Genomic DNA, 24,717 nt, shown 5'->3' with positions numbered 1-24,717 from the left:
CGCAGCGTGGTTATTTTGATTCATGTTTAATAAAGCACTTCACATGAACAAACTAACAAAAACAAGAAACTTGAAAACCCAAAACAGCCCTATCTGGTGCAAACACAGAGACAGGAACAATCACCCACAAAACCCAACACCAAACAGGCTACCTAAATATGGTTCCCAATCAGAGACAATGACTAACACCTTCCTCTGATTGAGAACCATATCAGGACAAACAGAGAAATAGACAAACTAGACATGTAACATAGAATGCCCACTCAGATCACACCCTGACCAAACAAAACATAGAAACATACAAAGCAAACTATGGTCAGGGTGTGACACATGAAAGTTTACAGGTTCCAGAAGGCATTTCTGCCAAAATCTTCTTTAAAAGAATGTCTCTCCTGTGAAGGCGTGACTTGTGACATGAGCCTAGTTTCCTGAAACGGGTCACATATGATCAATATCTTCCACCAAGACCTCTCCATCACAGTTGACAACTCCACAGTGTCGCCCTCCCAGAGTGCAAAAAACCTTGGCGTGAACCTGGACAACACCCTGCCGTTCTCTGTCGCTCCTGCAGGTTCATGCACTACAACATCAGTAGAGTAAGACCATACCTCACACAAGAAGCGCCGCAGGTCCTAATCCAGGCACTTGTTCTCTCCCGTCTGGACTACTGCAACTCGCTGTTGACTGGGCTCCCCTGCTTGGGCCATCAAACCTCTGCAACTTATTCAGAATGCAGCAGCCCGCCTGGTTTTCAACCTTACCAAGTTCTCTCATTTCACCACGCTCCTCTGCACACTCCACTGGCTTCCAGTTGAAGCTCACGTCCACTGCAAGACCATGGTGCTTACCTACAGAGCAGCAAGAGGAGCTACCCCTCCATACCTTCAGGCTATGCTCAAACCCTACACCCCAACCTGAGCACTACGTTCTGCCACCTCAGGTCTCTTGGCCCCTCCACCTCTACTGGAGAACAGCTCCCGCACAGCCCAGTCCAAGCTCTTCTCTCTCCTCTCACCCCAATGGTAGAACCTTCTACCTGAAGCTAGGACAGTCCCTGCCCATCTTCCAAAAACGCCTGAAACCCGTCCTCTTCCGTATGTTTGACCCCCGCCCTTCTAGCTCGGCTTCTACTGATAGCTACGTTATTGAGGAAAAAAGTATTTTGATGACTGTGATATTTGGTTGTCCCACCTTTTTTTTACCTTTATTTTGCTACCCAAGTCAGTTAAGAGCAAATTCTTATTTTCAATGACTGCCTAGGAACAGTGGGTTAAATGCCTGTTCAGGGCCAGAATGACAGATTTGTACCTTGTCAGCTTGGGGATTTGAACTTGTAACCTTTTGGTTACTAGTCCAATGTTCTAACCACTAGGCTACCCTGCCACCCCTAGCTATTTAAAAATTAATGCACTATCTGTAAGTCGCTCTGGATAAGAGCGTCTGCTAAATTACTAAAATGTAAATGTCAAAATGTATAACCAAACAATAATATGATAGTATATTAAAAATATATTCCAACATCCCTATTGTCTCTAACCAAACATTGTCACGTTCTGACCTTAGTTCTTTTATTATGTCTTTGTGTTAGTTTGGTCGGGGCGTGAGTTCTGTAGTCTTTGTTCTTTTTTCTTTGTTGTATTTCTGTGTTCTCAATCAGAGGCAGCTGTCGATCGTTGTCTCTGATTGAGAATCATACTTAGGTAACCTGTTTTCCCCATTTTGGTTGTGGGTGATTATTTTAGTGTTTTTCGTCACTTTACAGGACTGTTCATTTGTCGTTTTTGTTGTTTTGTTCAGTGTTCAGTTGTTTTATTAAAATAATGGACACTTACCACGCTGCGCATTGGTCCTCCTCTCTTTCTCCAGAAGACAACCGTTACAAACATGGATTATGGTTTTTGATTATCTGTCTTTGTTAACATAGTTGATCAGGATTACAAAGGCAGAAAAACTTGAAATAACACAGATAAATGAACAATATAGAAATAAAAGTATCATTTTCTTTCTCTCATTTGTTTCCAGATCAAATAATTTCTACCTGGCTATGCTGTTGTTCATGCTTTTTCTGTGTATGCTGCCCACCATCTTCGCCATAGTGAGATACAGACCTTCCCAACACTGTGGGCCATTTAGGTAAGCGATTATTCCCGTGAAGCTCTTTAAATGTGGTGCCCATTTTAAAGATAGCCCTTGTAATTTAAGGTCATTTAAGGTCAGCCACACTTTCAATAGTGTTGCAGTATTGTGTGTGTGTGTGTGTGTGTGTGTGTGCATGTTTGCAACCCAAGTGTGTGTGTGTTTGTGGATGATCAAACTCCTATTGAGAACCTTGAAAATCGCTATAAAACATTAATCCATGATTATTTTTATTATCATCACACATCATAATCTGCTAAAAGCACAATAAGGCCAAGAAGAAAAGCATGTATAGCTTTAATTCTGCTGTGTGTGTGTGTGTGTGCGTGCGCGTTCGTTCCCCTGCAGCGGTCAGGAGAAGATTTATGACATCATCTCAGAGACGATAGCCAATGACTTCCCGCTGTGGTTCAGTAAAGTGATGAGTTACGTCACCAGCCCTGTTGTAGCGTTGCCCGCTCTGCTGCTGCTGTTGTGAGTGCACTCACACACACAGACAGACTCACACACACACACACACACACACAAACACACAGGAATGCAGACTCTCTCACACACAGACTCACACACACACAGACTCACACACAGACTCACACACACAGACTTACTCACACACACACAGACTTACTCACATACACACACACACACACACACACACACACACACACACACACACACACACACACACACACACACACACACACACACACACACACACACACAATGTAGCCTGACTTGCTCTATGCATTGTTAATGTGTCAGTGCTCTTGGGGTCACTCTCTCTGTCTTTCAGCATGTTGATCAGTCATTGTGTCAGTCCTCTTGGGGTAACTCTCTCTGTGTCCTTCAGCATGTTGATCTACTACCTTCAGGCCATTGCCAGATCCCTTAAATTCACCAACAACCAGCTGAGGATGCAGCTTCAGACTGTGAGTTATAGACGGTATAGTTATAGTTCTCGAAGGCAGTCACTATTATACATTAAACAAAAATACATATGAGTGCATCCCAAATATTACCTAGACAGTGTACTACTATTGGCTCTGGTTAAAAGTAGCGGACTATTTAGGCGATATGGTGCCATTTGGGATGCCCACTTAGTCTCATGACTGTATGCTGAACAGAAATGTATTTGTCAGGAGAGAACAGAAGACAAGAAGAAGGTATTACAGCTGGCTTCAGGTAAACCTCATCATTCTACTTTCTGGTTGGTTGGTTCTATGTAGTCTATGTCTACATATCCCCTAACATCTTACATCTGACCTTTAACCCTTCACCTCATTTGACTATTAACCTTTACCAATTAAAATGTTTAACTTTTGAACACCTAAACTATAATCTCTTACCTGTAACCCCTGACCTCTGACCCCCACCCATAGCGAGGCTACAGGCCCCAGAGGTCCCCGGGGGACAGGAAGCCTGACCAGCAGGATGGTGACATCACCAGCCGCGAGTCGTCCATTCGCACGCCGTCGCCACGACCCAACGGCAGTGTCACAAACTTCCAGTCGCCCGATCGTCGTGGCAACGGCATCCGCACCATCACCCAGTCGGCATCGAGAGTCGAGACCGCTAGGGCGACATTTGCTGCTGGGGCGCCTAGAAGTCCAACAGTGTCCATACTTCACAAGCAAAGGCCGGAGATAATCCCTAACAGGTGTGTCTCACACACACACACACATATTATGTGTTATTCTGTCTGGTCAGTCACAGGCTTTTATACAGTCCTCTACAGGTGTGTCTACAGGAGTATTAAGGGTTAGTGTCCATGTTGTTAGTCCTAAATAAACCTCTGAAGGGGGACTCCAGCACCTAGCCCAAAGTTTGAACTTAGTCTCCCATTAACATCAATGCATGACGAAGTGAAAATTACACTGGAAGTCAGGATTCACCCCTAAGAAATTGAATGGGATTTCATCTCATTGCTTTCACTCAAGTCAGGGGTCAAAGGAAAGGAAAAGTGTAGTTTTCTTCAACAGTAGCTAATAAGCAGTGGGGTATTTAAGTTCTTCTGAAGCCAGTTTGGGCATACTATGTCCTGGACTACTGTCACTACCAAAGGAATCAACTATACACAGTATCAGTAGTATTCTGTAATGATTCAAGTCCAAGTGGTCTCTCATTACGACCACATACAGTAGTAACATTTATCATCCGTATTTCCCTCTGTCACCAGACACCCTTCCTACCTGGGGGGCCCTAGCGGTACCTGCAGGTCCAAGTCCTACCATCATGTGGCGTACAACCCCCCGACACGCTACTCCTCAGAGAATATCCACTCCGACCCACTCTACAGGAAGACCATCAGGCCCATGCACTCCGCAGAGTCAGCTGGGATAGTGACCGCCCAGAGCTACATGGGCCGTCGCCCCTACACCACGCGCTACGTCATCGTCAACGAGCACGAAGCTAGGAAAAAGTTGCTTAGATCAGCCACACGCGTCCCTCGCCACTTCCGAGCGGAGGACCCGGGGGGTGAAATCGTAGAGCTGATTCCGCGGAATACCAAGCGGTATACTCCAAGGGCTCCGCATCTGCATGGGCACCCACACAGGTCGAATCCGCCGCAGTCACACCTGAGTGATGAAGAGGAGGAGGAAGAGGCAGGGGGGAAGAGGGAGTCTAGGAGGGGGTTGTTCGGGCAGACTCACCGGCCCCGCTCACTCTCCGACCTCCAACAGCCAGCTCGCTTCTACATCGGAGAGCGCCTGGAGACCAAGCTGTCTATGGCGTCAAAAGACAGCCACACTGCTAGGGGGCGCTACGGCGGTGAAGCCCAAAAAGGGCACTGGGAGGATATGGAGACGCGCTTGCACTCCCTCTCCCAGACCAGCATCAGAGGAGCGGAGATTCCACCACCAGTCAGGCACACACAGTCCCCAGCCAGACACCCCCACTCCCCCAGCAGACTTGTACACTCACCCCCCCAGGGCCCCGGAAGACGCCTGGAGCCCCAGGTCAAGCCCAAGACATCCAGGTCCAAGCTGGAGCCTTCCCTGACTGAGTCGGACTCGGCCTCTCTGGCCTCCAGTAGCGACCAGCAGAACAGCAGCACAGACCAGTACATCCAGGTCATTCACAACAAGGAGAAGTATCTCAAGTCTGAGGCAAGGCAAGGCAAACTGGCTAAGAAGAAGTCCAAAGCCAGTATAGATCTCAACGTGTCTGGGACCAAAGACCTGGTCTGCTCCAACGTGTAGTTGGTGTATTTATATTGTGAATATATCTAGGTTTATTTAACCTTTATTAATCCATGTAAGTTATTGACAGTAGTGTAAAGTACTTAAGTAAAAATACTTTAATGTACTACTTAAGCAGTTGCTTGGGGTATATGTACTTTTACTCATATCAAATGTATTTATATAGCCCTTCGTACATCAGCTGATATCTCAAAGTGCTGTACAGAAACCCAGCCTAAAATCCCAAACAGCAAGCAATGCAGGTGTAGAAGCACGGTGGCTAGGAAAAACTCCCTAGAAAGGCCAAAAACTAGGAAGAAACCTAGAGAGGAACCAGGCTATGAGGGGTGGCCAGTCCACTTCTGGCTGTGCCGGGTGGAGATTATAACAGAACACGGCCAAGATGTTCAAATGTTCATAAATGACCAGCATGGTCAAATAATAATAATCACAGTAGTTGTCGAGGGTGCAGCAAGTCAGCACCTCAGGAGTAAATGTCAGTTGGCTTTTCATAGCCGATCATTAAGAGTATCTCTACCACTCCTGCTGTCTCTAGAGAGTTGAAAACAGCAGGTCTGGAACAGGTAGCATGTCCGGTGAACAGGTCAGGATTCCATAGCCGCAGGCAGAACAGTTGAAACTGGAGCAGCAGCATGGCCAGGTGGACTGGGGACAGTAAGGACTCATCATGCCAGGTAGTCCTGAGGCATGGTCCTAGGGCTCAGGTCCTCCGAGAGAAAGAGAGAATTAGAGAGAGCACACTTCAATTCACACAGACACCGGACAGGAGACAGGAGAAGTACTCCAGATATAACAAACTGACCCTAGCCCCCCGACACATAAACTACTACAGCATAAATACTGGCGGCTGAGACAGAAGGGGTCGGGGGACACTGTGGCCCCATCCGATGATACCCCCGGACAGGGCCAAACAGGAAGGATATAACCCCACCCACTTTGCCAAAGCACAGCCCCCACACCACTAGAGGGATATCTTCAACCACCAACTTACCATCCTGAGACAAGGCCGAGTATAGCCCACAAAGATCTCCGCCACGGCACAACCCAAGGGGGGGGGTGCCAACCCAGACAGGAAGATCACATCAGTGACTCAACCCACTCAAGTGATTCACCCCTCCTAGGGAAGGCATGAAAGAGCACCAGTAAGCCAGTGACTCAGCCCCCGTAATAGGGTTAGAGGCAGAGAATCCCAGTGGAGAGAGGGGAACCGGCCGGGCAGAGGCAGCAAGGGCGGTTCGTTGCTCCAGAACCTTTCCGTTCACCTTCACACTCCTGGGCCAGACTACACTCAATCATATGACCCACTGAGAGACTCTTCAGTAAAGACTTAAAGGTTGAGACCGAGTCTGCGTCTCTCACATGGGTAGGCAGACCATTCCATAAAAATCGAGCTCTATAGGAGAAAGCCCTACCTCCAGCTGTTTGCTTAGAAGTTCTATTCTAGGGACAATTAGGAGGCCTGCGTCTTGTGACTGTAGATTACGTGTAGGTATGTACGGCAGGACCAAATCAGAAAGATAGGTACTGCATTACATTCCTAAAGAAAATAATGTGCTTTTTACTCCTTACATTTTCCCTGACAACCAAAAGTACTTGTTACATTTTGAATGCTTAGCAGGACAGGAAAACTTTCTATTTCACACACATCAAGAGAACATCCCTGGACATCCCTACTGCCTCTGATCTGGCAGACCTACTAAACACAAATACTTAATTTGTAAATTATGTCTCTATGTTGAATTGTGCCCCTGGCTATCCGTAAATTTAAAAAACAAGAACATCATGCCGTCTGGGTTTCTTCTGCCCCTGTGCAAGCCAGTTAACCCATTGTTCTCCGGGTGCCGAAGACGTGGATGTCGATTATGGCAGCCACCCGCACGTCTCTGATTCAGAGGGGTTGAGTTAAATGTGGAAGACACATTTCAGTCGAATGCATTCAGTTGTACGACAGACTAGGTATCCCCCTTTCCCTTTCCTAAATTAATATAAGGAATTTGAAATGTACGTTTTACACTTAAGTATATTTTAGCGATTCACATTTACTTTTGATACTTAAGTATATTTAAAACCAAACACTTTTAGGCTTTTACTCAAGTAGAATTTTACTGGGTGACTTTCACTTTTACTTGAGTCATTTTCTTTTAAGGTATATTTACTTTTACTCAAGTACGACAATTAGGTACTTTTTCCACCACTGGTTATTGAAAGCAAATTATATTTCACAATAATGACCTGTCGAGCTAATTGTTTTGTAATGGGTTACATAAAGTTGTATTGTAAACCACAGAAAATGTGAAAAGCCCATTCATGGCCAATGCTATACATTGTGTGTGTTAACAAACAGCTCTATGTGCATAATATGCATAACATATTATATGCTCACATTGTCATGGATACTGTGCTTGCTCTCAATCAAATAAATATCATGGTCAATGTTCCAAAGTAGTGTATCTAAGCATCAGATTGTTTTGTTCTACTCAAGGTTATTTGTACAGCCCTTGATGTTTGTTTTAGGGTTATCACAAACAGGTGTTATATTGGCTATTGTGTGTGTGTTTACATTACATTGTACCATTCAAACATGGCCTTCAATTCAGTAAAATTATGATACCGTAGTAAAGTATGATGTGTAACATATATAATATACTCTGCAAAAAAAGAAAAGTCCCTTTTTCAGGACCCTGTCTTTCAAAGATAATTCGTAAAAATCGAAAATAACTTCACAGATCTTAATTGTAAAGGGTTTAAACACTGTTTACCATGCTTGCTCAATGAACCATAAACAATTAATGAACATACACCTGTGGAACGGTCTTAAGACACTAACAGCTTACAGACGGTAGGCAATTAAGGTCACAGTTATGAAAACTTTGGACACTAAAGAGACCTTTCGACTGACTCTGAAAACCACCAAAAGAAGGATGCCCAGGGTCCCTGCTCATCTGTGTGAATGTGCCTTAGGCATGCTGCAAGCAGGCATGAGGACTGAAGATGTGGCCAGAGCAATAAATTGCAATGTCCGTACTGTGAGACACATAAGACAGTGCTACAGGGAGACAGGGTGGACAGCAGATCATCCTCGTAGTGGCAGACCACATGTAACAACACCTGCACAGGATCGGTACATCCGAACATCACACCTGCGGGACAGGAACAGGATGGCAACAACAACTGCCCCGAGTTACATTAGGAACGCACAATCCCTCAATCAGTGCTCAGACCGTCCACAATAGGCTGAGAGAGGCTGGACTGAGGGCTTGTAGGCCTGTTGTAAGGCAGGTCCTCACGAAACATCACCGGCAACAATGTTGCCTATGGGCACAAACCCACCGTTGCTGGACCAGACAGGACTGGCAAAAAGTGCTCTTCACTGACAAGTCACGGTTCTGTCTCACCAGGGGTGATGTTCAGATTTGTGTTTATCGTCAAAGGAATGGGCGTTACACCGAGGCCTGTACTCTGGAGCGGGATCGATTTGGAGGTGGAGGGTCCATCATGGTCTGGGACAGTGTGTCACAGCATCATCAGACTGAGCTTGTTGCCATTGCAAGCAATCTCAAAGCTGTGTGTTACAGGGAAGACTTCCTCCTCCCTCATGTGGTACCCTTCCTGCAGGTTCATCCTGACATGACCCTCCAGCATGACAATGCCACCAGCCATACTGCTCGTTCTGTGCATGATTTCCTGCAAGACAGGAATGTCAGTGTTCTGCCATGGCCAGTGCAAAGAGCCCGGATCTCAATCCCATTGAGCACGTCTGGGACCTGTTGGATCGGAGGGTGAGGGCTAGGGCCATTCCCCCCAGAAATGTCTAGGAACTTGCAGGTGCCTTGGTGTTAGAGTGGTGTAACATCTCACAGCAAGAACGGGCAAATCTGGTGCAGTCCATGAGGAGGAGATGTACTGCAGTACTTAATGCAGGTGGTGGCCACACCAGATACTGACTGTTACTTTTTATTTTGACACCTCCTTTGTTCAGGGACACATTATTCCATTTCTGTTAGTCACATGTCTGTGGAACTTGTTCAGTTTATGACTCAGTTGTTGAATCGTGTTATGTTTATACAAATATTTACACATGTTAAGTTTTCTGAAAATAAACACAGTTGACAGTGAGAGGACGTTTCTTTTTTTGCTGAGTTTATAACACCTTGGGATATGTATAAAGTGCTGTAATGACCCTGGGTTTATAATTTACAAAAGGAATGCCATGTCATAACTTCTTGACTAAAAGTGGTCTGAGTCTGCTCTGTGGGTGGAGAAACATATTAACGTATATGTTTCGATAATTGATTATCGTTGCAGTAAGAACATTGAAAGTACCAATTGTTTTCACCCTTCTATCTGGGGCATGATCTGGTGGACATGTAACTGTCCTTTTCAAACTACAATTCACAGCATTCAATTGAACACTGTTCCAAGCTTTTCCAACGAATCAGAAAGCGTACTTTTATCACATGATTTTTTTTTTTCATCAGTTGATTGGAACACGGCTAGCTAGCCTGCTGGCTAAATAAGCTTACTTTTTACTACAAGTTCGTGTTAGATGTTTATGACAATCAATATTTTATTTTAAGCAAGTCTGAGTCTTACTGACTTCAGGAACCTCGCGGCTAACGATAATGCAAGTCTTTCATTCAATATTTGCTCTAGCTAACTAACGTTAGGTAGCTATTGTAAATTGTCTTATATTGGCTAACGGCCTCATATTCATAGTTCATATTTTACGCGTCATACTCTACGATAACTTCAGCTAGTTATCTTGTGTGTCAGTCTAAATCCATCCATTTGGAATCACGGCTAATGTTTAGCTATCTAACTAGTCAGTTAGCCTGACAGCTGGCTAGCTATTGAACAGGTTGCAAGTCCTCCATCATCACATCTGCCAGGCGGACTCAACCAGCATGGATTACCAGAACACAGCGAATGCAGTTGGGGACTGTCTTTTGAGCTACACCAAGGACGAGTCTGGGTGGAAAGTCTGCAAGAAATCGGTGCGTAATGTTCTAGGTATCAATATTAATATTTTATAATTCCAGGTGACGTGCCTTTCCGTGCACCGTGTTATTAACAGCTCCATTTTGCTGTGTCATTGTATATAACGTAGCTAGGTAAATGCAGTCAGTGGGTTGACAACAGCAACCAATGTTTTGTTTCTGATAAATGGATGTCGGTCCATTTGTAGAATGACGTCATCGTGTCCTGGCGGCCATCGACTGAGTTCCCTGGGAACGTGTAAGTATGAGCTGTTCTCCTTATCTCGGCCAAATCATTGATTTCTAAATGTTGTACAGAAGCAAGTTAGACAAGATAAATGTCCTTTTCACTATCTTATCTCCGGAGAGTATTTAACGTTACTGTTTTAACAGCGGTAACCTTGACAGGAACTAGCTATCTCCAACTGAACTGACAGCATCAGTTACTGAAACTGTTGGATTACATTTTTTACTGAGGTCATCTTCAGCTGTTTATCATAACGGTCTAAAGAGGGCTACTCTCCTCCTCGACCAGTTTCCTTCAGCTGTTTATCATAACGGTCTAAAGAGGGCTACTCTCCCCTCCTCGACCAGTTTCCTTCAGCTGTTTATCATAACGGTCTAAAGGGGGCTACTAGCTGTTTATCATAACGGTCTAAAGGGCTACTCTCCCCTCCTCGACCAGTTTCCTTCAGCTGTTTATCATAACGGTCTAAAGAGGGCTACTCTCCCCTCCTCGACCAGTTTCCTTCAGCTGTTTATCATAACGGTCTAAAGAGGGCTACTCTCCCCTCCTCGACCAGTTTCCTTCAGCTGTTTATCATAACGGTCTAAAGAGGGCTACTCTCCCCTCCTCGACCAGTTTCCTTCAGCTGTTTATCATAACGGTCTAAAGAAGGCTACTCTCCCCTCCTCGACCAGTTTCCTTCGCTGTTTATCCAAAGTTCTCCTTCAGCTGTTTTATCATAACGGTCTAAAGAGGGCTACTCTCCCCTCCTCGACCAGTTTCCTTCAGCTGTTTATCATAACGGTCTAAAGAGGGCTACTCTCCCCTCCTCGACCAGTTTCCTTCAGCTGTTTATCATAACGGTCCAAAGAGGGCTGTTTCTTCAGTTATCAAAGAGGGCTACTCTCCCCTCCTCGACCAGTTTCCTTCAGCTGTTTATCATAACGGTCTAAAGAGGGCTACTCTCCCCTCCTCGACCAGTTTCCTTCAGCTGTTTATCATAACGGTCTAAAGGGGCTACTCTCCCCTCCTCGACCAGTTTCCTTCAGCTGTTTATCATAACGTTTATCTTAACTCCTCGACCAGTTTCCTTCAGCTGTTTATCATAACGGTCTAAAGGGGCTACTCTCCCCTCCTCGACCAGTTTCCTTCAGCTGTTTATCATAACGGTCTAAAGGGGCTACTCTCCCCTCCTCGACCAGTTTCCTTCAGCTGTTTATCATAACGGTCTAAAGGGGCTACTCTCCCTCCTCGACCAGTTTCCTTCAGCTGTTTATCATAACGGTCTAAAGGGGGCTACTCTCCCCTCCTCGACCAGTTTCCTTCAGCTGTTTATCATAACGGTCTAAAGGGGCTACTCTCCCCTCCTCGACCAGTTTCCTTCAGCTGTTTATCATAACGGTCTAAAGGGGGCTACTTCCCCTCCTCGACCAGTTTCCTTCAGCTGCTTATCATAACGGTCTAAAGGGGGCTACTTCCCCTCCTCGACCAGTTTCCTTCAGCTGCATTGATATGAAAAAAACTGAGAAAGAATCTAGTTTTCACTGTTGCTGTTTTCAATTCAGTGCAGATGAGGGAGAGAACATGGAAATGAAGCCACGTTAGACTGTTAATTAAGAAAGCACCAATAACAGGCTGGCTTCCCAGACCCAGATTAAGCCTCGTCCTGGATTAAAAAGCATTCTTAATGGAAAATCTCCAGTGACAACACTTTTTAGTTTTGGGCTTCATCGGTCTCTCAGAAACTGTCCCCCAGGAAGACCTATCTCTACATGTTATGTTTGATGTGTATTAGGGTTAGTGTTCTGTCTATCTCTACATGTTATGTTTGATGTGTATTAGTGTTCGTGTTCTGTCTATCACTATGTAACAGTATAAACTTTACGCCCGTCCCCTCGCCCTGACCTGACCTGGGCGCGAACCAGGGACGCTCTGCACACGTCAACAGTCACCCTCGAAGCATCATTACCCATCGCTCCACAAAGCCGCCGCCCTTGCTGAGCAAGGGGAACCACTACTTAAAGGTCTCAGAGCAAGTGACGTCACCTGTTGAAACGCCACTAGCGCGCACCACCGCTAACTAGCTAGCCATTTCACATCGGCTACAAGTTATGTTTGATGTGTATTAGGGTTCGTGTTCTGTCTATCTCTACATGTTATGTTTGACGTGTATTAGGGTTAGTGTTCTGTCTATCTCTACATGTGTTGTCTGACAGGTACAGTGCATTCAGAAAATATTCAGACCCCTTCACTTGTTCTACTTTGTTACATAAGCCTTATTCAAAAATGTATTTAATTTAGTTTTTTCCTCATCAGTCAACACACAATCCCCCACAATGACAAAGCAAAAACAGGATTTTAAATTCTTGCAAATGTATTCAAAATATAACAAATGATATCACATTTACATAAGTATTCAGACCCTTTACTCAGTACTTTGTTGAAGCACCTTTGCCAGCGATTACAGCCTTAAGTCTTGGGTATTTATTTATTTTTTATTTCACCTTTATTTAACCAGGTAGGCAAGTTGAGAACAAATTCTCATTTACAATTGCGACCTGGCCAAGATAAAGCAAAGCAGTTCGACACATACAACGACACAGAGTTACACATGGAGTAAAACAAACATACAGTCAATAATTTAGTATAAACAAGTCTATATACGATGTAAGCAAATGAGGTGAGATAAGGGAGGTAAAGGCAAAAAAAGGACATGGTGGCAAAGTAAATACAATATAGCAAGTAAAACACTGGAATGGTAGATTTGCAATGGAAGAATGTGCAAAGTAGAAATAAAAATAATGGGGTGCAAAGGAGCAAAATAAATTAATTAATTAAATACAGTAGGGAAAGAGGTAGTTGTTTGGGCAAAATTATAGGTGGGCTATGTACAGGTGCAGTAATCTGTGAGCTGCTCTGACAGTTGGTGCTTAAAGCTATTGAGGGAGATAAGTGTGTCCTGTTTCAGAGATTTTTGTAGATCGATCCAGTCATTGGCAGCAGAGAACTGAAGGAGAGCCGGCCAAAGAAAGAATTGGTTTTGGGGGTGACGAGAGAGATGTACTTGCTGGAGCGTGTGCTACAGGTGGGAGATGCTATGGTGACCAGCGAGCTGAGATAAGGGAGGACTTTACCTAGCAAAGACTTGTAGATGACCTGGAGCCAGTGGGTTTGGCGACGAGTATGAAGCGAGGGCCAGCCAACGAGAGCGTACAGGTCGCAATGGTGGGTAGTATATGGGGCTTTGGTGACAAAACGGATTGCACTGTGATAGACTGCATCCAATTTGTTGAGTAGGGTATTGGAGGCTATTTTGTAAATGACATCGCCAAAGTCAAGGATTAGTAGGATGGTCAGTTTTACAAGGGTATGTTTGGCAGCATGATTGAAGGATGCTTTGTTGCGAAATAGGAAGCCAATTCTAGATTTAACTTTGGATTGGAGATGTTTGATGTGGGTCTGGAAGGAGAGTTTACAGTCTAACCAGACACCTAGGTATTTGTAGTTGTCCATAAGTCAGAACCGCCCAGAGCAATGATCTCTGTACTTTGGGGTTTTCTGTACTTTATTACGTTAATTTTACTCTCAATCCTGACTAGTCTCCCAGTCCCTGCTGCTGAAAAACATCACCACTGCATGATGCTGCCACCACCATGCTTCACCGTTCTGCCTGGTTTCTACCAGATGTAAAGCTTGGCATTCAGTCCAAAGAGTTAAATCTTGGTTTCATCAGACCAGAGAATCTTGTTTCTCATGGTCTGAGTCCTTTAGGTACCTTTTGGCAAACTCCAAGCGGGCTGTCATGTGCCTTTTTCTGAGGACTGGTTTCCGTCTGGCCACTCTACCATAAAGGCCTGATTGGTGGTGCTGCAGAGATGGTTGTCCTTCTGGAAGGTTATCCCATCTTCACAGAGGAACTCTGGAGCTCTGTCAGTGACCATCGGGTTTTTGGCCACCTCCCTGACCAAGGCCCTTCTCCCTCGATTGCTCAGTTTGGCCAGGCGGCCAGATCTAGGAAGAGTCTTGGTGGTTCCAAACTTCATCCATTTAAGAATGATGGAGGTCACTGTGTTCTTGGGGACCTTCAATGCTGCAGAAATGTTTTGTTAACCTTCCCCGGATCTGTGCCTCGACACAATCCTGTCTCGGAGCTCTACGGACACTTCCTTCCACCTCATGGCTTGGTTTTTGCTCAAACATGAACTGTCAAATTATATGTACTGGTGTGTGCCTTTCCAAGTCATGTCCAATCAATCATTTTTCTACTGTATTATTGACTGTATGTATGTTTTACTCCATGTGTAAATCTGTGTTGTTGTATGTGTCAAACTGCTTTGCTTTATCTTGGCCAGGTCGCAATTGTAAATGAGAACTTGTTCTCAACTTGCCTACCTGGTTAAATAAAAGGTGAAATAAAATTAAATAAATAAATAAAATTGAATTTACCACAGGTGGACTCCAAGTTGTAGAAACATCTCAAGGATGATCAGTGGAAACAGGATGCACCTGAGCTCAATTTCGAGTCTCATAGCAAAGGGTCTGAATAGTTATGTAAATAAGGTATTTTCATTTATTTTATACACTTGCAAAAAATTCTAAACCTGTTTTTGCTTTGTCATTATGGGGTATTGTGTGTAGATTGGTGAGACCATTTTTTTATTTAATCTATTTTAGGTCTGAATACATTCTGAATGCACTGTATAAGAGTTCGGGCTAGTGGTGCTCTGTCTCTCTACATGTGTTGTGTCTGACAGATATAAGGGTGAGTCGGTGGTGAAGGGAAGCCCAGAGAAGGTATGGGAGTGTCTGAAGCCAGTGCCAAATGGACTGCGGGTGAAATGGGACAACAATGTCAAGAAGTTTGAGCTGGTTGAGCAAGTCACTGAGGTAGGCTGAGTTTCAAACCAATGGACCAGACTGTAGTCACAGTCAGTCACAATTCTGTTGTTTTGTCCCCATCATCATCTATGTTCTGAGTTTGCTTTAGAGAGTTGTCACTGATCATTTGATTCTTTATCATTCCTCACTCACTCACACACCCACAAACACAGCTGAATAAATACTCTGTCCTCCATTCTTGCTGTATAGTTCTGTCTACTCCCCCGATAAGCCTTAGGATTTTATGGAATTGAGTTTAACCTGATCTCTATGGGACTTCCTGGTTACGTGACGGTTAATTAAGTTATCCAAGCAACCAAAGTGTGTCATCCAGTTTGTTCATGGTTTTGATACAGGTTTCCTAAAGGGCACCTGCCTGCGATCGCCACACCCACAACACCAATGCAGCACTCCTACCCTTTGTTCTCTATTCCATTAGTCATGTTAATATTTATTTGCTTTGGGACGAACACAAGTGCAGGGACATGCTCAGTAGGAAAACATAGATAAATACTATGGATAGAACTGATGCCATACCTTATTCTGCAGATCAGTGGGGTACTTTTGTTGTGTCCTGTTGAACGAGGCCCAGCGTTTATCTTGTGGAACGTTGCAGATAGAAATGTCATGGATAGAACTAACGTGATGCCTTATTCTGCTTATCAAAGGTGTTTTTCATTCTACTTTGTATATTTCTATATGAACAGTCCACAACGCCTGCTGAGCGAGGCCCAGTGTTTACCTGCCTCGTCTCTCCCCACTCACACAGAACGTCACTGTCTGCAGAACAGTCACTCCATCAGCAGCCATGGGCATCATAGCTCCCAGAGACTTTGTCGACGTTATTCTAGTGAAGCAATACGAAGACGGCACCATTACATCCAATGGTGCGTAACGCCTCTATCTCTTCCTTCTGTCTTTTCTCTCTCTCTCTTAGCTTTATGATAAATAGGAGTTCTAACAACAAGAAACAGTAGATCTTTAGTGAACAATAGATCTAGAACAAACGGTAGATCTCGAGCGAACCGTAGCAGTAGAACAGTAGTTCTTGAGCGAACGGTAGTTCTAGAGCGAACGGTAGTTCTAGAGCGAACGGTAGTTCTAGAGCGAACGGTAGCAGTAGAATGGTAGTTCTAGAGCAAACGGAAGATCTAGAGCAAACGGTAGATCTAAAGCGAACGGTAGCAGTAGAACGGTAGTTCTAGAGCGAGCGGTAGCAGTAGAACGGTAGTTCTAGAGCGAACGTTAGTTTTAAAGCGAACGGTAGCAGTAGAACCGTAGATTTAGACCGGACGTTAGTTCTAGCGCGATAGGTAGCTGTAGAACAGTAGTTCTAGAGCGATATGTAGCTGTAGAACAGTAGTTCTAGAGCGGACGGTAGTTCTAGAGCGGACGGTAGATCTAGAGCGGACGGTAGATCTAGAGCTTTATGATAAAAATAACATTTTGGAACATTTCTCTATCAATGTATTGTTTAACTAAATTTCTCTGACTCAATTCACGTTTCTATTGGAGTGTAGCTCTTTTTGTTCTTTATCTGTCCTAGGACTCTCCTTGGAAGACCGCAGACCTGTTTATTGTTATTTATTTTAGTAAATGTTAGGCTATTTTTATTCAACGTTGAGGCATTTACAGAGAACATAACAGCACAGACATTAAGAAATATAAAGGAATAAATAGGTATTCTAACAACAACAAAAACATATGCAATGATGCACATATCAAGCACTGGGATGCACAGACTGGGATGCCATCGGCAGTAGGCTGAAATCAGTAGAGTACAAGAGGAACTATCTTCACTTGTCATCAGCCCTAACCCTGAGAGTGCTGGGTGGGGATCTCTGTGGATGTCTTATCCACTGCCCCAGACTGAGGCCTAATCATCAGCCCTAACCCTCAGAGAGGCTGGCTGGCTGGGGATCTCTGGAACAGACAACTGTCTTATCCACTGCCCCAGACTGAGGCCTAATCATCAGCCCTAACCCTCAGAGAGGCTGGCTGGGTGGGGATCTCTGGAACAGACAACTGTCTTATCCACTGCCCCAGACTGAGGCCTAATCATCAGCCCTAACCCTCAGAGAGGCTGGCTGGGTGGGGATCTCTGGAACAGACAACTGTCTTATCCACTGCCCCAGACTGAGGCCTCATCATCCCTAACCCTCAGAGAGGCTGGCTGGGTGGGGATCTCTGGAACAGACAACTGTCTTATCCACTGCCCCAGACTGAGGCTAACCCTCAGAGAGGCTGGCTGGGTGGGGATCTCTGGAACAGACAACTGTCTTATCCACTGCCCCAGACTGAGGCCTAATCATCAGCCCTAACCCTCAGAGAGGCTGGCTGGGTGGGGATCTCTGGAACAGACAACTGTCTTATCCACTGCCCCAGACTGAGGCCTAATCATCAGCCCTAACCCTCAGAGAGGCTGGCTGGCTGGGGATCTCTGGAACAGACAACTGTCTTATCCACTGCCCCAGACTGAGGCCTACAAGCTAACCCTTATCCACTGCCCCAGACTGAGGCTCTTATCTCTGGAACAGACAACTGTCTTATCCCAGACTGAGGCCTAATCATCAGCCCTAACCCTCAGAGAGGCTGGCTGGGTGGGGATCTCTGGAACAGACAACTGTCTTATCCACTGCCCCAGACTGAGGCCTAATCATCAGCCCTAACCCTCAGAGAGGCTGGCTGGGTGGGGATCTCTGGAACAGACAACTGTCTTATCCACTGCCCCAGACTGAGGCCTAATCATCAGCCCTAACCCTCAGAGAGGCTGGCTGGGTGGGGATCTCTGGAACAGACAACTGTCTTATCCACTGCCCCAGACTGAGGCCTAATCATCAGCCCTAACCCTCAGAGAGGCTGGCTGGGTGGGGATCCCTAATCATCCATGTGAAACTGTGGGTTGTGTTCAGTAGGCACGAAAAGTAAGAAAACGCTCAAACTGTGATGTATTAGGCCTAGCCTATATGTTCTTGTCCAATAAGAAAGGCTTGGTTATGTATACCGTTGCAAAACGCTTTGCTATGCCCAAGATGAGATTTGCATTTTACCTTCACTATCAGTATACTAAGTAACTTTATGTGATTGATTGAATGAAAATAGACTTAATTATATCTACACATATTTGTATCCTCATATGTTCTCCCCCTGTGTTCTGTCTGTTAGCCACCCACGTGAACCACCCCAACTGCCCTCCCCAGTCAGGGTATGTGAGGGGCTTCAACCACCCCTGTGGCTGCATCTGTGTCCCCATCTCTGGGTGAGTCACACGCTGAGACACACTTCTCTTTCATAATATTGTCATTGTCTGATAACCTCATCTCCAAAACAAACTTTTAGGAAATAGAAAAAATGTCCATATTTTCCCGTTAATAAACAGTTATTAAACTTCTAAAGCTATTCTGAATACATTTTATTGGTCGTAGAACCGTACAATGTTCAGAGTACATTTCATTCAAAAATATAAATGAGCAAAAATTGAGTTCCGGTTTTCAAACAGAGACTTTACATACAGTACACAGGCTTTAGTTTACAAACCCATCTGCAACATTCTGAACATTGTGTTGAGTTCTGTCAGAACCAAGGACATTTTTGTAGAGACAATGGTCCGTCACAGGAGGGCAGTAGAGAGCTAAACTTCAGTTCACTCAGGTAGACTAATTGAGGTATCTATAATGTGCACAGCAACAGGTTTGGTTTGAGCATTCTCTCTCAACAACATTATCTCACATGACCACCTGTCTTGATAGCTATGTAGCTGAAGAAGCACTGTCTAATATTGTTCATACAGTATAGTGTAAATTCAACCTTCTTTCCTTTTTCCCTTCCCCCCCCCAGGGAGCCAAACAAAACACAGCTGTTCAGTTTCTTCCAGACGGACCTGGGGGGCTTCCTGCCTCGCTCCGTGGTCGACTCTTTCTTCCCATCCAGCATGGTGGAGTTCTACAGCAACCTGGCCAAGGCCATCAAGTCCCTTAAGGACCACTGATACACTCCTACTATACCTTCCCTTAGCCCTGGTCCCAGATTTGTTTGTGCTGCATAACCAACTCCTGGCACCAGGTGATACTCAGATCTGGGACCAGCATTCAGCGGGACCAAAAAACACAATGATTAGCTATGTGAATGGTTTAGTTTTAAAGAGGCTATATGGAACTTTTCACCTCGGGGCTTTTTAACTGAAAGGGACAGATTGATGTAAATTGATTTGAAAAATCCTTATTTGAGAGCATGGGGCACACCTTTCTAGACTAAAAATAAGGATTGTGTTTTTCATGAGTAAATGAATATTTTATATCAACCATACAGGCAACACTCAAGCCAAAAATGTAGATAAACAATTAGCAACTCAACTTCTGTACAGCCTCTTTAAAAGAGTGGTCACCTGGCCTTGGAGCAAACTGTATCTGAGCTTAAAGGGAGATGATATTGGATGATCTGAGGGAAGGAAGTGTGCAGCTTGTTTGTCCCAGCACTAAACACAGCTGGTTTCAGGTCATTGAGGTCTTGGTTCATTTCTGTAATAATGGTGTGTTAGTGCTGGAGCAAAGAGCCTGCACCCCTGGTACTGTTGCTCTCTTGGACCAGGAATGGTGGCCACTAGTGTAGTCTTACAAAAAGGTTGAGTGTCTGTTCTAATTTCATTCATTCAACCCTGGAAAAAGATTGAATATGAATTTCTCATAGAGGTTGATGTGCAATTTTCTTGAGTTGAAGCGATTGAAATGGAATTGACCTTAGCCCTGATGTTAAAGTTGCAATTTGTAAGTTATTTTTCCCTCTTTCTTGTTACAATAGAGTACCAAAAACAATAATCATGAACCCACCCCCAAAAAACACATGTTACATTATTGGACATAATGTAGTTCCTGTTCTTCTTGGTTTGTTTTTTCTTCTTCATGTGGGTCCACTAGCAAACACCCTGCCTCTTAGTCCTCGAACCGGAAATCCTACTTACAGACCCCACCTTTAAGCACTCTGGGCCGCACCTTGAAGACTAGATCTAGAGGTCCATTTTGCCAAACTCTACTTCCAAAACAAATATTTCCTGTACATTTCCTTTTTAGTGATGCATTTCCCCCCCCCTTTTTCCCACCACAAAAGAATGAGAATAGATTTGAAATCTATATTTTGTATTTAGTGTCCTAAACACACGGATGATATGTCCTCCTTCCCTGTTGTACTGTTGCTGTTGAATACAGTCCATTCTGTTACACCGGCTGCATCCTACCTACAGTACCATGCATGTTGCATGGACCTTACAGGAACCCCAGAATGGAATCGGATTCCATTGGGACGAGTCATACCTCATTTTTTGTTGTCCTTTGTATACGGTAGTACTGTACTTGAAATGTTCTGGTTTAACCTGTCTCCACAGCCCTTTAACCAATACCTAAAGATGGAATCCGCAGTAGGGGGAAACTGTGCCACTGGCCGCCCCACCAGCATTGTTATTGTTGTTGCTGAGCTGAGGAGCGTCGTGCAGCATGGTTATGAAATGCAGTACATATTGTGCTCTACTATCGTGCAGCATGGTTATGAAATGCAGTACATATTGTGTTCTACTATCGTAGCATGGTTATGAAATGCAGTACATATTGTGTTCTACTATCGTGCAGCATGGTTATGAAATGCAGTACATATTGTGTTCTACTATCGTGCAGCATGGTTATGAAATGCAGTACATATTGTGTTCTACTATCGTGCAGCATGGTTATGAAATGCAGTACATATTGTGTTCTACTATCGTGCAGCATGGTTATGAAATTCAGTACATATTGTGTTCTCCTATCGTGCAGTGCAATGATGTCAGAGATGGAAATAACAGTGTTTGTTGTTTGCAGTAACTGGAAAGCGTTATGGACATGGTTGTTTTACCGTTGAGGATTCCAGCTTTAACCAGTAACCTTTAGAGGGTGTATACACAGCTGGCAGATGCCCCCCCCTAAACTCTATCCTGTTCCTTACCTTAACATCTGCCCGCTTTATAGACACCTAACCTCCAAGCAAGGATTCCTGCCTCAGTTACTTTTCTCTATGTAGATGTCAATACTAAGGACACTGCATTATTCTTAAGCAAAGTTATTTGCAGTATGTCTGGGCAAATGGCAATATGAACAGCTTCATCTAATGAAAAAGGGACATCCGCTCGATTAGGAGAGCTTCTGAAGGATTTTGGGTTTTATTCAGTGGGGTACAACATGGTACGTGTCCCATAAGTCTCTGGTCCAAATTAGTGCACTATATAGGGAGTAGGATGCCATTTGGGACAGCTATAGATTCCAACATATTTTGAAGCGCAGCAGCATAGGACTGCCATATTCTGGCATCAGTTGTGACTAGTGTGTCATTTTACACTGTAAAGAAATGTATTACCAGCATAGAATTGAGAAAACCACTGTCTTTAATATGGCACAAGAGGGCATGGTCATCTGTCTAGGCCAGGGTGCGTCTCCGTAGCTTTTATAAAAATCATCAGTGAAGGGAAACAATGAGCAAGCATGAATAGTATTGAGATATATCCCTAGTTGGTTGAGGAAGCCTCTTCAGAGTTTTGAGATACAGCCCTATTAGGGGGAGAGGAAGCCTCAGAGTATTAAGATATAGAAGGTGTCTTTACAGTGATGTACAGTCAACCATCTGCATGCCTGCTGAGTCCTCTACATGTATGATGATAATGATGTTTTAGATCAATCTTTTTAGAAGCTTTGTGGTTAAGTTTCCTTTTGAAATGAAAACACACTACTTAACGTCCTTTTCTTATCCCGAGTGGATAATAACCTTAACTGACAAACCTTTACAAGTGCATTGCATTCCACCTCATCCACAACCAAGTCCTATATGCTTGCTTTTTAAAATCACTGTTTGCCTTTTGTTGGTGTAATACTATGAAGGCATTGTTTTGATGTGTGTTATTGTACTGTAAGTGGAGCCTGAAGATCATACCTACCTACAGTGTATTGCTGTCTTAATGTCAGAGTACACATTGTCTATTGGTGGCTTGTTTTTAAAATGTACTCCATCATGCGTTTTGGGACAGATGTGTATGTTTTAGGGTACGTGTTGAATGCCGTTTGTTGTCCTCAGCTCCTGATTGGAAAGCACAGCTGCTATGGAAAATGGCTGCTATTGAAATATACTATGAGTTCAGTTGTCAATAAAAGCAACACAGGAAAATAACATGTTTTTTTAGGTCAGGATTAGGGTTATGAATTCTGGTCATTTTTCAAAAATGTTCAAGTTTTCCTTAAATTGGCAGATTCCTGGAATCAGTAGGGAATACGCAGGGAATCTGGAAACCTTCCTAGCAGGATTCCTGGAATCAGTAGGGAATACGCAGGGGATCTGGAAACCTTCCAAACAGGATTCCTGGAATCAGTAGGGAATATGGATTCAGGGAATCTGGAAACCTTCCAAACAGGATTCCTGGAATCAGTAGGGAATACGCAGGGGATCTGGAAACCTTCCAAACAGGATTCCTGGAATCAGTAGGGAATACGCAGGGAATCTGGAAACCTTCCTAACAGGATTCCTGGAATCAGTAGGGAATACGCAGGGGATCTGGAAACCCTCCAAACAGGATTCCTGGAATCAGTAGGGAATACGCAGGGAATCTGGAAACCCTCCAAACAGGATTCCTGGAATCAGTAGGGAATACGCAGGGAATCTGGAAACCTTCCAAACAGGATTCCTGGAATCAGTAGGGAATACGCAGGGAATCTGGAAACCCTCCAAACAGGATTCCTGGAATCAGTAGGGAATACGCAGGGAATCTGGAAACCCTCCAAACAGGATTCCTGGAATCAGTAGGGAATACGCAGGGAATCTGGAAACCCTCCAAACAGGATTCCTGGAATCAGTAGGGAATACGCAGGGAATCTGGAAACCTTCCAAACAGGATTCCTGGAATCAGTAGGGAATACGCAGGGAATCTGGAAACCCTCCAAACAGGATTCCTGGAATCAGTAGGGAATACGCAGGGAATCTGGAAACCTTCCAAACAGGATTCCTGGAATCAGTAGGGAATACGCAGGGAATCTGGAAACCTTCCAAACTGGATTCCTGGAATCAGTAGGGAATACGCAGGGGATCTGGAAACCTTCCAAACAGGATTCCTGGAATCAGTAGGGAATACGCAGGGAATCTGGAAACCCTCCAAACAGGATTCCTGGAATCAGTAGGGAATACGCAGTGAATCTGGAAACCCTCCAAACAGGATTCCTGGAATCAGTAGGGAATACGGAATCTGGAAACCCTCCAAACAATCTGGAAACCCTCCAAACAGGATTCCTGGAATCAGTAGGGAATACGCAGGGAATCTGGAAACCCTCCAAACAGGATTCCTGGAATCAGTAGGGAATACGCAGTGGATCTGGAAACCTTCCAAACAGGATTCCTGGAATCAGTAGGGAATACGCAGGGAATCTGGAAACCCTCCAAACAGGATTCCTGGAATCAGTAGGGAATACGCAGGGAATCTGGAAACCCTCCAAACAGGATTCCTGGAATCAGTAGGGAATACGCAGGGAATCTGGAAACCCTCCAAACAGGATTCCTGGAATCAGTAGGGAATACGCAGGGAATCTGGAAACCCTCCAAACAGGATTCCTGGAATCAGTAGGGAATACGCAGTGGATCTGGAAACCTTCCAAACAGGATTCCTGGAATCAGTAGGGAATACGCAGTGGATCTGGAAACCTTCCAAACAGGATTCCTGGAATCAGTAGGGAATACGCAGGGAATCTGGAAACCCTCCAAACAGGATTCCTGGGAAATTGGGGAGAGCTACCACAATTTTGCGACCCTAATCCTGACCTGCACTCTACTGTACTGTAGGACTGTACTGTATGTTCCACCCAGCAGGTTTTGTGTTTCACCAGCATCTGCATTAAAAACTACTGAACGTTCCAATGTTGTCCTCCTTTCTTGTTGTATTATATTACCATCACCACAGGCAGGAATGGCTCAACCCACAACACATTCACTGGCGATTTTTCAAACACCGGAGAAGAGAAATGAAGGAATACAATGATGGATGAATAATGGTTACTCAACTTTCCCAGAAGTTCCCAAACCCAGAAGGGAATAAGCATGGAATGCAGAATCCTCCAACCAGGATTTCTGGAAAACCTGGGAATTTTGGGAAAATAAAAGGAGTTTTGCCTACAACTTGCATAGTCTCATTAACTGAATGGTAAATGCATCTGTTTGTTCCATATGAAGTCAAATAACTACATAGGTTTTAAAACATTAATGGTTATTGGCACAACAGTCTTGTGAATAAACTTTTGAAACATACAGA

General features: G+C 44.4%; 1 protein-coding gene and 1 pseudogene across 1 annotated transcript; both read left to right on the top strand.

Moving 5' to 3' along the window:
* Positions 1–5,336, top strand: part of LOC135530892 (transmembrane channel-like protein 3) — a 30,535-nt pseudogene extending 25,199 nt beyond the window's left edge.
* A 4,483-nt stretch (positions 5,337–9,819) lies between these two features.
* On the top strand, positions 9,820–21,001 carry LOC135530897 (stAR-related lipid transfer protein 5-like). Its single transcript, XM_064959069.1, has 6 exons — positions 9,820–10,330; positions 10,522–10,571; positions 15,293–15,425; positions 16,186–16,303; positions 18,582–18,675; positions 19,254–21,001. Exons 1-6 carry the CDS (start codon positions 10,241–10,243, stop codon positions 19,402–19,404), a joined length of 636 nt encoding a protein of 211 aa, XP_064815141.1. The 5' UTR covers positions 9,820–10,240; the 3' UTR covers positions 19,405–21,001.
* The last annotated feature ends 3,716 nt before the right edge of the window (positions 21,002–24,717 follow it).

This window comes from Oncorhynchus masou, unplaced genomic scaffold (genome assembly GCF_036934945.1).
Source record: "Oncorhynchus masou masou isolate Uvic2021 unplaced genomic scaffold, UVic_Omas_1.1 unplaced_scaffold_1453, whole genome shotgun sequence".
Taxonomy (NCBI): Eukaryota; Metazoa; Chordata; class Actinopteri; order Salmoniformes; family Salmonidae; genus Oncorhynchus; species Oncorhynchus masou.
The sequence above is the reverse complement of the archived record's forward strand: the minus strand, read 5'-3'. Positions and strand labels throughout refer to the sequence as shown.